Below are 14,416 nucleotides of genomic sequence, written 5' to 3' on the forward strand. Positions count from 1 at the left end.
CCACTGGAATTGTGATACTGTGAATTATAAGTGAAATAATCTGTCTGTAAACAATTGTTGGAAAAATTACTTGTGTCATGCACAAAGTAGATGTCCTAACCGACTTGCCAAAACTATAGTTTGTTTACAAGAAATTTGCGGAGTGGCTGAAAAGCGAGTTTTAATGACTTCAACCTAAGTGTATGTAAACTTCCGACTTCAACTGGTATATACTGTAGACTGCAAGTGGGACTGCTTTAAAAAGTGATTTGGTATTTGGCAATTTCTGTAATAAAAATAGACCTTTTAATCAAAGAATGATGTCCCAAATTAGAAGTAATTTGTGTGATATGGTGCTAAGGAATCTGCTAAGCAACATCATTACCCCTGGACCATGTTTGTTTTAGCAATTATCAGTATGATATTTACTTCTACATTTACCCAAATTAAGATTTTCCATCAACAAAAACAGAGTGAAGAGTAATGGAAAGGTGGTGTAAATCACTCAAAGCGATAAGCGTTGAACCTTGACGCTGCTGTTTTGTACACTGACATGATATGTCCGCCGAAACTGCCGGGAAAACACCCCAACCACACACACACCCACACCCACACACAATCTTCCTGGAACCAGAGGAACGTGGTGTGTCCAGGACATAGACTCTATGTACACTGAGAACCATCTCTGGATACATAGACAAATCAATTCAAATTTTATTTGTCACATACACATGGTTAGCAGATGTTAATGCAAGTGTAGCGAAATGCTTGTGCTTCTAGTTCCGACCATGCAGTAATATCTAACAAGTACTCTAACAAGTTCAGAACAACTACCTTATACACACACAAGTATAAAGGAATGAATAAGAATATATATATAAAAATACATGGATGAGCGATGGCCAAATGGCATAGGCAAGATGCAGTAGATAGTATAGAGTACAGTATATTCATATGAGATGAGTAATGTAGGGTATGTAAACATTATATAAAGTGGTATTGTTTATAGTGGCTAGTGATACATTTATTACATCTAATTTTTAATTATTAAAGTGGCTAGTGATGAGTCAGTATGTTGGCAGCAGCCACTCAATGTTAGTGATGGCTGTTTAATAGTCTGATGGCCTTGAGATAGAAGCTGTTTTTCAGTCTCTCGGTCCCAGCTTTGATGCACCTGTACTGACCTCACCTTCTGGATGATAGCGGGGTGAACAGGCAGTGGTTCGGGTGGTTGTTGTCCTTGATGATCTTTTTGGCCTTCCTGTGACATCGGGTGGTGTAGGTGTCCTGGAGGGCAGGTAGTTTGCCCCCGATGATGCGTTGTGCAGACCTCACTACCCTCTGGAGAGCCTTGCGGTTGTGGGTGGAGCAGTTGCTGTATCAGGCGGTGATACAGCCCGACAGGATGCTCTCGATTGTGCATCTGTAAAAGTTTGTGAGTGTTTTTGGTGACAAGCCGAATTTCTTCAGCCTCCTGAGGTTGAAGAGGCTGCTGCGCCTTCTTCACCACGCTGTCTGTGTGGGTGGACCATTTCAGTTTGTCCGTGATGTGTACGCCGAGGAACTTAAAACTTTCCACCTTCTCCACTACTGTCCCGGCGATTTGGATAGGGGACTGCTCCCTCTGCTGTTTCCTGAAGTCCACGATCATCTCCTTTGTTTTGTTGACATTGTGTGTGAGGTTATTTTCATGACACCACACTCCGAGGGCCCTCACCACCTCCCTGTAGGCCGTCTCGTCGTTGTTGGTAATCAAGCCTACCACTGTAGTGTCGTCTGCAAACTTGATGATTGAGTTGGAGTCGTGCATGGCCAGGCAGTAATGGGTGAACAGGGAGTACAGGAGAGGGCTGAGAACGCACCCTTGTGGGGCCCCATTGTTGAGGATCAGCGGGGTGGAGATGTTGTTTCCTACCCTCACCACCTGGGGGCGGCCCGTCAGGAAGTCCAGGACCCAGTTGCACAGGGCGGGGTCGAGACCAAACATTGGAGTAAAACAAGCTTGCATTTTGGATTCTGATGGGGTACGACAGTTGAACTAAGGGCTCTATTCGATCCGTGTCGCAGAAATTCAACTTTACAGTGTGATTGAAATGGAAAGGCAACATTCCCGCGTTAGCGGAGACTGCATTCACTGGAAACGCTGCACATCGTCGTCTCCATCGGAAATGACCTTTCACATTTCTAGAGCGCAATCTGTAACGTTTCAGCGATCCAGACTGAATAGAGCCCTAAGCTCATGAGGCCTTTATAAGTTATTTTCTTCAAGAATCAATGGGTATATATCATCCATTCATAAGTCCAAAAATGGATCAAGCAGCTAAGGATTAAAGTTTTAAAGGGACATTGCACTTTCAAATGAAAGTTTGTTAGACTTTTTCTGACCTCTAAAGTAGTTTAATGTCAAGACGAAACTATCTCCAATGACATTGGTTGTGTAGATCCAGCTCTGCGCCTCCATTTCAAATGAATGGAAAAGATGAGCACCGAATAAAACCAGGAAATCTAGGAAATTAGACAGTGCTAATCCATTCATTTAGGATTGAGGCCTATAGCCAGATCCACACAATCAATATTTCATCTTGACACGAGTCTACTTTTGGGGTCTGAAAACATCTGACAAATCTTAATTTATGAGTGAAATGTCCCTTTAAGAATAATTTGCAGTCCACATTGACTCAATTGTTTCTTCTATCATTCTCTGTATTCAGAATACTAATGCAACGCTACTCCTGCAACGGCTGCTCCAACAATGGCTGCTCCAACAACGGCTGCTCCAACAATGGCTGCTCCAACAACGGCTGCTCCAGCAACGGCTGCTCCAGCAACGGCTGCTCCCGCAACGGCTGCTCCAGCAACGGCTACTCCTGCAACGGCTGCTCCAGCAACGGCTGCTCCAGCAACGGCTGCTCCCGCAACGGCTGCTCCAGCAACGGCTGCTCCCGCAACGGCTGCTCTCGCAACGGCTGCTCCTGCTCCTACAACCACTGATCCTGTTCCTCCTACAACCGCAGCTGCTGCTCCTACAACCTCTGCTCCTGCTCCTAATACAACCGCTGCTCCTGCTCCTAATACAACAGCAGCACATGTTCCACCCATCACACCAAGTGGCAGACCAGCAACCAGAGCATCTCTGTTGTGTTCTGTGGTGCCTCCTCTGCTCTACACCTTGTGGTTCTAAGTGGTGCACCCCTCCTGGCCTGAAGTTTGTATTGCTCAGGCTAAATAGACTGACTGGCCATGAATGAAACCAAAGCTAATGAGCAAAGCAAATATGTATCTGGAAGTATGGATTTTCCTCTACTGGAACAGCAGTCATTGACTTTTCATGTTAGAGGTTCATCTTTGCATTTGGACATATTAGGAGAGAAGCAAGTTGTTCTTAAACTTGAATTTGTTGTAAACAGTCACCAAAGGGTGACCGGCAGATATTTGTTGCCGGTTTTGGGAACTTGCCTCCACTGCCCTTTTAGATGTATTTTTGTCTGTTTGTTTTTTAAATGCACTGGTTTGAAGGAATGAATGTTGTGGAAAATATACTTGATTGTAATCCAATTTTTATTTTCAGAAAAGTATGGATGTACACTTCAGATTAAAGTACACTTCAAGGAATCATAGAAAAAATGAGTAGAAGGTGTGACTTTACTGTCATATTAGGCATTATGAGCATTAGCAATAGGACAACGTTTTATTTTCTTGTATTACCGTGTAGGAATGAGACATAGAGCAATACAGATGTAGGATCTTAATTTGATCACCGTGTTGAAGGAGAACTTTCCTGCAATGCAGGGAATGTAAAACTTGTAGTGTATTTGCGGTTTAAAAAGACTTCTGAAGTTTGTAATTTTCACTTGATTTCAGACTTGATTTTTCCTTACGAAAATGTATCAACCGCTACAATATTTGGTATTAATTATAATCCACATAACAATTCACATATCCAGTTGTTGCAGGATTATTTTCTTGCTGTAGCAAACTGGCTCAAATTAAGATCCTACATATGTATACTGTAAATACTCAAATGTGAATAGTAATGTATAGGCTGAGCTAATGTGAAATTGTACACAAAACTCATTCCTTTAGTCTTCAGATCGACAGATTGCCAGCAGTGCTTGTAGGTGATCTCCTTTGAATTGTTTCTGTTGAATAACATTGGAACATTTCAAAAAATGCTATACTGCTTGGCTGAGATACTATAGATAGATACTTTCATTGACATGCATTTCTACTGTATTTGTTACAGGAAATAAATACATATATTTTGTTTTTCGTTCCTCAAACAGGTGTGCTACTGGCGTGCAGATAAGTATGTGTACATGTGGGAGTCTAAATGTGCATTACATCTGGTGGGTGGGTACACACAGTGGTGTAGTGGTGCCTGGAGAAGTGGGTATACTCTAATTCTGCCCAGAATTTCCCAAATGGCCAGCCCGGTGAAGGAAAGGCGCCCTGTGTGAGAAAAATATACTTTGTCCTATATTTCTTTCAGGTTTTCACTCTCACAAATTGGATGTTAAGAGACTGGTAGGCCATCCTTGTTGCGCGGCCGTCACTAGTTAACACAGCCACAAAGTCATAATTACTTCATCCTTACATTTTCAAACTATATATGCCCATATTGGACTTACTTTCTAATTATTCTAATTTCTAATTCTAATGCTTTTCATCCAAAAACAAGGACATTTCTAAGTGACCCCAAACTTTTGAACGGTAGTGTACATCAGATATGATTTATGACAACAGCATTTCTCTTTGCCATTCATTTGAACATATTTCAGATGTATCTTACAGAAGAAATGAAATCAGTTCCATATTACTTAACACACTTTCCATCTACTCTTCACTGCCTGATGATTGCATTATTTGATTATTTTTCAGCTTCATCCTGGAGAACAACACATGGTCCATTGAAGGCTCTGATGAACGACCAGGTGCAGCAATTAGTTGAGGAAGACATTAAAGAATGCAAAAATACATATGCAACAAGAAATTAAGACAAGTATAAATAAACAGAAATTATAAAATATGTTATGAGGAAAACTAAAAAAGACCTAGTTAATATAACCTAGAATAAATGACAATATCTGTTTAGATTTGCTCTGGGATGCAATTGGGATGCTAGGATGCTCTAGCCCAGGGCTGTCCAACCCTGTTCCTGGAGAGCTACCCTCCTGTAGGTTTTCACTCCAACCAAACCCAGTTGTAACCAACCTGATTCAGCTTTTCAACCAGCTAATTATTAGAATCAGGTGCACTAGATGAGGGATGGAGTGAAAACCTACAGGATGGTAGCTCTCCAGGAACAGGGATGGACAGCCCTGCTCTAGCGTGATGACATCATTGGAGAAGTTTGCATCAGAAAAGGGAGGGTTAACTTGAGAGGAAATTGAGCTGATGCATAGCTCTTCGGGCTGGAGGCACAACAGCCGTGTGGATCTTTGCCAAACTGCTACAGTAAGTGAATCTTTTTTATTTGAAATCGTATTTCTCTCTGATATGAAAGATAAGAGGCATATCAGCATATGTTTCAAAAAACGGTTTGAAAGCAATGATTATTGACGTTTCTAAACGTAATACACAGCGTCGGAATTGTACAGATGTAGGATCTTAATTGGAGCTAGTTTACTTCAGCAGGAAAATAATCCTGCAGCAACAGGAAATGTGAATTATTATGTGGATTATAATTAATGGATATTTTTGTAGGGGTTGACTCATCAAGTCTGAATTTCCAAAATGGTATTTATAAATTGTAGAAGCCTTTTTTTTAAACGTCAAATGAGTGATCAAATCAAATCCAAAAGTAAGCTCCTACATCTGTAGTTCACATGAAGTCAATAGTGGGTGATGTAAGGGCTGAAAACCCTACGTACAGAGAAGAAGGGTTTGTGAGCTGCATTTGTGTAGGCTACTTTATGCAGGATTTCTCTATTGTTCTACATAATATATTTTGTTGATTTAACCTTTATTTTATCAGGGAGTCATACTGAGACCAAGGTCTCTTTTACAGATGAGCCCTGAATTACAGAAATGACAGAAAATACACACATCAAAATACAAATACAAAATGCAACACATTCATCAGTAAAAACATCCTCAATCAGCTTTCTGAATTACCCTACAGGCACCAGAACCTCAAATTTAAGAACATTTGAAGATTGTTCCACAGATAAGGTGCAAGAAAACTAAAAGCTTATTTAACTCAGTAGAGACCAAATACATTTCCAGAGTTAACCATCCCTGAGACCGGGGGTGGTAACTCATATGTCTAAAGTTTAGTTTTGCTGTTAGGTACAGTGGGAAAACATAGCAATGTATTAACCTTCGTGACATCAAAGAGGGCCAACCAATGGTTCTGGTAGAGAATGCATTGATGAGCACTAAAATTGTCACCCGTAATATAATATATGATACGGTGTATACCTCTACTACAATACTTTGATACGCATCAGTGGGGATTAAGACGTGAGTATAGGCAATGCCCAATTTAAAAAAAAGTGGGTATACCTGCCTGTAGACCCCACTACACCACTGGGTACACATACAGTGTGTGTGTGTGTGTGTGTGTGTGTGTGTGTGTGTGTGTGTGTGTGTCTATGCGTGCGTATGTGTGTGTCTGACCTGTAGGGCTGTATAGAGTGAGGTGCCTGTCTGTCTGAGATAAGCCACTCTCACACATAGCAGATCCTTCTCACTGTGGGACACCATCACCCCCTGGACTATGGCTGCCTGGAGGGAACAAACAGAGTTTAACCAATCAAACACAACGGAAAACCAAACGGAAAACCAAACACCCCCAAAGACAGACAGACGGACAGACAGACGGACAGACAGACGGACTCATGCGTTCTGAACATGGTGACGCTTACCTTCATGGTCTCCAGCCTCTGAGCCAGGTAGAGGTTTGGACTCTGTACGCAACGCACTGTTATCAGAGAGAAAGGTTAGTGATCCTTTGGGTGTGAGTCCCTGCACATATTCACATCCCTCTACTGTATGTACAGTGCACTCTGTGCTCTGCTGCTTGTGGACACATAACTGTTTTCACTGGACATCCACTTCATTAGTAATGATGTAAGCATATGATTTAAGATAGATGTACACATTTGAATGTACACATGAAACACATGGCACACACACAGGGATGCACACCCACATTCCAGTGTTTTACCCAATGTTTTCAGCCCAAGTCTCACATCTCCACTGAATGCTTTCTCTATTGCTTCATCCACTGTCTCTTGCTTCTCACTCTCCAAATTGACGAACACTGCACACACAACACAACAATATTACATAAAGTTCAATCTAAAAAAAGGCCCACACACACGCATACACAGTAAAACCACACACACACACACACACACACACACACACACACACACACACACACACACACACACACACACACACACACACACACACACACACACACACACACACACACACACACACACACACACACACACACCTTTGTTAAGATGTTCAGAGTCTCTGGTAGTCAGAATGGTGATCCATGGTCCAGGATCTGCCTTCGCCTGATTGATAGCTTCAGAGAGAGCCTGCTCAGTCACAAGCACATAAGATTAAACAGACACACACCCACACACACACAGTTTGATCACTCAAAAATACACGGTGCAGTACACTAGTGCTTTATACACCGTACGTACCTCTGTGTCTCTTTGCACCAGTCCTACTACCTTTTTCTTCTATTGAGTGTGAAGAAGTAGAGGAATAGAGAGGAAGAGAGTGGGATCAAGATAAGTATTTCTAAACATTTTTTATTCTATTGTTTGCCTATTTAAAATGTACATGTACAAGTGAGTCATTTAGCAGACAATCTTACAGAGGATCTTCTAATAAGTGTAACATGTTGGTGTCTTAGGCTCCAGTGGAGAGGATTTCTGTCAGGGAGGGGAGAGGGAAAAAGGTTTACCTTGAGTAAGGCCAGGACGAGTTTGGCAAAGTCCCCACTGGTCTCACCCTTCAGGTCCGTCTCTAGATCCTTATTATACTCTAAAAACACACACCACGTGAAGTTAGGGGGACATTATTTGGCCTCTGAATACTTTGGTGATTACTTCATTAGAACATATCATAGTAGAACTGTATTGATGGAAGAGCAATTCTGCCATGCGATGTTATGAAGGGATTGCAGCGATATAGATAATGATGTCTTTATAATTATCCTTGAACTGTTGTAACTTACGCTCCTTGTAGGTAGCGGTGATGTTGGCAAGCACCTTGGGTGACCTGGTGCACAGAATCTCTAGCAAACCCTCCTCATCTGTACCAATGCCCTGTATATAAAAAATACACTTTCTCATTTCAATTACTGTATGTTGCTCATCTGTACATTTACAGTATGTCTGATCAATTTTCCATGCACCTGCTCTCCCTCCCTCCCTCCCTCCCTCCCTCCCTCCCTCCCTCCCTCCCTCCCTCCCTCCCTCCCTCCCTCCCTCATAGACCTCACTAGGATGTATGATCAGGATCTTGGACGCATTTCTATTGATCTAGAAACATCTTTTGAAAGTGTGTCATGCCTATCTGTTTAGGAACATGAAAGCGTTTGGCCTGGGTAGTGGGTTTAGATCATTGTCCTCTGGGGCTTCAGTTATGGTAAATGTGTGGGGTGGGCTGAGCTGGCCAGTCCCAGTTAGGAGAGGGATTAGACAGGTGTATCCACTCTCGAGTCAGCTCTACTGTCTAGCCATATAACCACTGCTGTGTAGGCTGAGGGAGAGGCTGCAGGGGATGTCAGTTCCGGGTACAGTAGGTGGGGTTCAGTTCAGTGTTGGCTTATGCTAATGATGTGACAGTGTGTGTCAAGAGGGAGGGAGATGTGGAGGAGGTTAGCATGGCTCTTCTGTTGTTTGAGGTGAACTGGGAGAAGAGTGAAGGGTTGATTATGGGCAGATGATTATAGGATATCCTAGACTTACTGGGGGGCTACAGTGGGGCAGAGCAGGATGTCCTAGACTTACTGGGGGCTACAGTGGGGCAGAGTAGGATGTCCTAGACTTACTGGGGGCTACAGTGGGGCAGAGCAGGATATCCTAGACTTACTGGGGGGCTACAGTGGGGCAGAGCAGGATATCCTAGACTTACTGGGGGCTACAGTGGGGCAGAGCAGGATATCCTAGACTTACTGGGGGGCTACAGTGGGGCAGAGCAGGATGTCCTAGACTTACTGGGGGCTACAGTGGGGCAGAGCAGGATGTCCTAGACTTACTGGGGGGCTACAGTGGGGCAGAGCAGGATATCATAGACTTACTGGGGGCTACAGTGAGGCAGAGCAGGATGTCCTAGACTTACTGGGGGGCTACAGTGGGCAGAGCAGGATATCCTAGACTTACTGGGGGGCTACAGTGGGGCAGAGCAGGATATCCTAGACTTACTGGGGGCTACAGTGGGGCAGAGCAGGATGTCCTAGACTTACTGGGGGGCTACAGTGGGGCAGAGCAGGATGTCCTAGACTTACTGGGGGGGCTACAGTGGGGCAAAGCAGGATATCCTAGACTTACTGGGGGGCTACAGTGGGGCAGAGCAGGATATCCTAGACTTACTGGGGGCTACAGTGAGGCAGAGCAGGATGTCCTAGACTTACTGGGGGCTACAGTGGGGCAGAGCAGGATGTCCTAGACTTACTGGGGGGCTACAGTGGGGCAGAGCAGGATGTCCTAGACTTACTGGGGGCTACAGTGAGGCAGAGCAGGATGTCCTAGACTTACTGGGGGGCTACAGTGGGGCAGAGTAGGATGTCCTAGACTTACTGGGGGGCTACAGTGGGGCAGAGTAGGGATAAAGTTCCTAGGGGTTCTTGGGGACCTCAGAATTTCAGGAGAGAAACTTGGAGGGGCTGGTGGACAATGTTGCGGCTAAGTTGTCTAAATGTTGTTGTTATTTTGCCACTGATCAAATAAAATCATCAAATCAAATGTTATTTGACACATGCTTTGTAAACAGCAGGTGTAGACTAACAGTGAAACGCTAACTAATGGGTTAAACAATTCAAAGAGAAAATAGAGAAATAATAGAAAAAATAATAACACAAGGAATAAATACACAATGAATAATGATAACTTGGCTATATATACTGGGTGAGTACTGAGTCGATGTGCAGGGGTACGAGGTAATTGAGGTATAGGTCGGGATAAACAGTAGCAGTAGCGCATGTGATGAAAGAGTTAGTGCAAAAAGGGTCAATGCAGATAGTCCGGGTAGCTATTTGGTTCACTTTTTAACTAACTACTTAAGATGTCTTTTAGGGGAACAGTGCTTTCACTAACAACTTGTCCGCTTCAATGCTCTTGCACTGATGTTGTTGGACCTCACACAGAGTCTCGTCAAGCGACTGCAAAAGTTACCTGGTGGACCTTTTTTTGGGTCTGGTCGACACCAGACATGCATGAGGGAGGCTGGAGCTGGTGCGTATTGGGTCCAGAGTCATTCCACCTACAAGCTGTACCAGCAGGGGGTGTGCTGGAGAGACACAGCATGGGCTGTTCTAAGGAAGGCAGGGGCCTTGGATCTGACAGGCACTTGTTCCTTTTGGATCTGGAGCAGGCCGATATGTCAACCCTTACTCCGTTCTACCGCGCTGTGCTTCGGACGCGGAAAGAGACTTTCATGGCCAGGAGCATGGATAATGGAGGAGCCACTCTTCCACAACCCCCTCATCCAGTCCAGAGTGCTGACCTAGGTGAACATGCGAACCAGACTTGTGAGAGAGGGGTTCACTAAGTTAGGTGATCTAAGAGAGAAGGATGGGTGTACATCTGCCAGTGACATGACGGAGGCTTCCTCCATGAAGTCACCCAGGCTGCTGCAGCAGGTGGTGGAAGGGTTCCATGCTGCACTACCGGGCTCCTTCAGGGAGCTGCTGGGAAGCAGGCAGAGACTGGGCTGTTTAACCACGAATGACATTGATCTCGCTCCTTTTTACCATCTACCTCCTTTTCCCCCCAGCTGCTGTTGCAGGGGAACACCAGGAGGGTGAGGAGCTGATCGTATTGTTCAGGATTCCGGAGCTGTTTCTTTTTTGTACAACCAGCAAAAAGGCTTTGTATGCATGAGGTGGCTGTCAAGGTGGATCAATAAGACAATTTGCATGGGCTGAAAGCAACAGGGTGGCCGGGCACCTCTCTGAGAGGATGTTGGCGCTCCCTGTATAAGACCGCCATAGAGAAGTGTACTGCTGATCTACAGTGGAGGAATATTCACGGGGCTATCGCTGCAAACAGATGTGTGTCGCACCTTGATCCATCAGCGGGGAGGGGGTGTCTGTTCTGTGGGGAGGAGGAAACAGACTGACAGGGCTGTTTTCTGTCCTGGTTGTGTACAGGGCTAGGGTTGGGGCTGATTTGGGACCTATATGTTGGAGGGCCTATGTTTAGCGTGGCTAACAGCCAGCTGTTTTTTATTTAACTAGACAATTCAGTTAAGAACAAATTCTTATTTAAAATGACGGCCGACCGGGGAACAGTGGGTTAACTGCCTTGTTCAGGGGCAGAACGACAGATTTTTACCTTGTCAGCTCGGGGATTCGATCCAGCAACCTTTCGGTTACTGGCCCAACCCTCTAACCACTAGGCTACCTGCCACCCCCCAAAAATGGCAGTGTGGAAGACCAGGAAGTCTGAGATGCAGGAGGTGGGATGTAAGGACCACAGAGCTCGGCTGACACTGGATAATGCTTACTGTGGGCTGGTGAACCATCTGGGGGACCTTGTAGAGGTGTGGGGTTCTGTGTACAGTGGACGACGAGGAGTGGCTTGAACTGTTTAGTACTGTTACAATGTAGTAATGAGTGTACTAAAGTGATGTAAATTATTGGACCAATAAAGGTATTTGTTTTATTAAAAAAGTCTCTCTCTATCACTCCCTTCCACCCTCTTTCTCCTGTCCCCCTCTGTCCCACCATCCCTCACCTCCATGGATTGTCTCAGACGATAGGCCTCAAACTGCAGTGGGGTCATCAGCAAGGCCAACAGCAAATTCTCCAACTCCCCAGACAGGGCCTTCTTCAGCCCAGAGGACAGCTCCTGGTTCAGGGGAACAACACATAGTCAGTGTGTCTGAACTGTGGTCAGTTTGGAATTTTTACCTGTAATGGCTGAGGTTAGGATTTGAAGTGGGTAACCTTGTCCCAGTATCGTAGTTACTCGTTACCTTCTCTGTGATGGTTTTGAAGGTCTGAGCGATGATTTGTCTTTGAGCATTACTGCGGTTGGTCAGGATATTTATCAGAGTAAGTACATCTGTAATCAGACCGGAAAGAAGATCTTGTTAAGAATTTTTTAAATAAAATAATGCAAAGAATTTTTAATACCCAAGGATAGAACAAAACAAGCCTTGAAGCCCATATACTTTAATCATTATGAGTTATGATGACTGAGGCTGTACCTTTCTGTTCCAGGGCAGCCTGAATGTTCAGAGCATCTCTCTTAGCATGGAAGTTAAGGAAGGGCCTTATAGTACCCAAGGTACCCCAGGCCATCTCCTAGGAGAGGACCAGCGAAAGAATGAGTGAGAGAGGAAGGGCAAGGCCAATGGAGGAGAGGATAGAGGGCGACGATAGGGGAAATAGACAGAGTGGTAGGGTAAGACAGAGAAAAGGCATTTGAAGGGGACAAAATGGAAGAGGGGGAAGAAAATAGTTAAGTGGGCGGACAAGGAGACAGAAGAGAAAGGGAAGTGAGAGAAAGCTCAGCAAAACAGTGACAAGATGAGGACTGTGAGGGAGAGGGAGGGGAGTGAAACCGGCAAATGTGCATTTTGCCTGGGCAGGCATTATCCTAAAGGTTTCACACTCTTCCATTTCACAATGGAGAAGTGTAAGAATTCTAAACATACCATAGTGCAGGAAAAAGAGGCGGTTGGACAAGTTGTTTGAAGAAAAAGTGACGAAACTAAGATGCAGAGATGTCGACAGATAAAGAAGAGATGAAAGATTGATAGACAGAGACAGAGATTCCTAACACTCACAAATGATGGCAAGTACTCAATGTCCATGTCTGAATTTAACCTACAAAAGAGGAAATGAGAGAGACCGTTTAATACAACTATACACCACTGTTTCATGCATGAATGAAGACACGTGAGGAATGATGGAATGTGTCATTCCATCATCATTGATCACAAAAGCAGTCATGAGCTATCATAAGTCAAATTAAATGCATTTGTTAAATGTTGTTAAATGCATTTGAATGCATTGATAGCCTTTATAGAAGGGTGTTTTATACAATCCCAACCTGTAATTAAGTTTTAAGTCTAAAAATGCTTTATAATGCAGAAGGCACTATAAATGCATTAACTATGACTTATATACAGGTGGTTCATAGAAAGTGTAACCAATGTCCTCGTTCTTATTTCTTGGGTTTTCTTTATATATATTTTTATTTGTTATACTATTTTGATATTGATTACTGCACTGTTTGATAGAGCTTGGATTTCACTATACTTGTGTATGTGGCAATAAAACTTGAACTTAGCCCACAACATAAAATTCTGAAATTCATGAAGGATGCCTGTCCAAAAGACAGAAACCACTCTAAAGTCACTCACAATTAGTAATATGGCAATATGGTCACTAATATACACACTATAAGCTACAATGTTTTCTCAAAAGAGCTGTCAGACAAATAATAATAGTATTAGTTCCTACCTGAAAACCAGTAGTCAGAACGAAAGGTGAGCAAGTAGCTGAAATGCCCTTACAACAACAAAACTGCCCTTATTGCACCCGCCTCCTTCTCTTTCACTCAAATTCCTCTTGCAAAAATCTTATTGTTGAACCAATGAGAGCTCAGGACCCACACGCAGGTCATTGCCATTGGTCCATCAGATATCTATGGCAACTCGCATAGATAACTAGGAAATGTCTAATAGTCCTAGCTGAGGAGACATCTGGACTATCTGGTTTAGACCAAGCGACACTTGAACATCTGCGGATGTAAAAAGGGCTTTATAAATACATTTGACTTGACATAGTTGACCATAAAATGATAACTAATAAGGGTCCATAATAGTAATAGGAGGGCTGGTTTGTTTTCATATACATATGGTATCTTTAAGCAGGGAATATTTTGATTGGGGTAAAGGAAGATGTCATGAATGGTATCATGAATAGCTGAGTTTAATAGAAGAATCTACAAGATGAGCCACAAGATAACTAACCTCACCATTCAACATACCATACCAAAGGGTGAGGTTTTGTGCAGGGCAAGGAAGGTTTCCTCAACCTTACCACAGAAACGAAATGTCTGGTTTTGACTGAATAGAATCAAAAGACTTTCCTTTGTGAGTGAAATGTAAAAAGAGGGAACATGTATCAAATTCTGTAGAGAATCCAGGTAAAACAAAGCCCAAATACATTTCAGGTGAATTCAGGACAATACTAAAACAGAAGAAAACATCTGATTTGACCCTTCTGACC

The 14,416-nt window shown here is 43.6% G+C and overlaps 1 protein-coding gene across 6 annotated transcripts; it reads right to left on the reverse strand.

The window, feature by feature from the left end:
- Positions 1-3,519: 3,519 nt before the first annotated feature.
- anxa14 (annexin A14) lies at positions 3,520-13,728 on the reverse strand. Of its 6 annotated transcripts, none has more exons than XM_014177590.2 (13): positions 13,646-13,728; positions 12,967-13,006; positions 12,385-12,481; positions 12,151-12,239; positions 11,910-12,023; positions 8,186-8,276; positions 7,913-7,992; positions 7,647-7,685; positions 7,445-7,535; positions 7,148-7,243; positions 6,846-6,901; positions 6,598-6,705; positions 3,520-4,118 (listed from the first exon to the last, which is right to left on the reverse strand). In XM_014177590.2, exons 2-13 carry the CDS (start codon positions 12,991-12,993, stop codon positions 4,059-4,061), a joined length of 948 nt encoding a protein of 315 aa, XP_014033065.1. In that variant the 5' UTR covers positions 12,994-13,006; positions 13,646-13,728; the 3' UTR covers positions 3,520-4,058. The 6 variants fall into 6 exon arrangements, with proteins under 6 accessions (XP_014033065.1, XP_014033064.1, XP_014033062.1 ...); XM_014177589.2 differs by having other exon boundaries at positions 7,133-7,243; XM_014177587.2 differs by lacking the exon at positions 3,520-4,118 and adding an exon at positions 4,134-4,428 and having other exon boundaries at positions 7,133-7,243.
- Between the last annotated feature and the right edge of the window lie 688 nt (positions 13,729-14,416).

This window comes from Salmo salar, chromosome ssa27, assembly GCF_905237065.1.
Source record: "Salmo salar chromosome ssa27, Ssal_v3.1, whole genome shotgun sequence".
Classification (NCBI taxonomy): domain Eukaryota; kingdom Metazoa; phylum Chordata; class Actinopteri; order Salmoniformes; family Salmonidae; genus Salmo; species Salmo salar.

What these genes read in the sequence shown, in the direction of transcription:
- anxa14 (XM_014177587.2), bottom strand. Translation starts at nt 12,993, where the DNA reads ATGGACATTGAGTACTTGCCATCATTT. An exon ending in CACCGCTACCTACAAGGAGC is followed by an intron (nt 7,993 to 8,185) that starts GTAAGTTACAAC and finishes GTGTGTTTTTAG; the next exon opens with AGTATAATAAGGATCTAGAG. An exon ending in TGGTGCAAAGAGACACAGAG is followed by an intron (nt 7,536 to 7,646) that starts GTACGTACGGTG and finishes GTGACTGAGCAG; the next exon opens with GCTCTCTCTGAAGCTATCAA.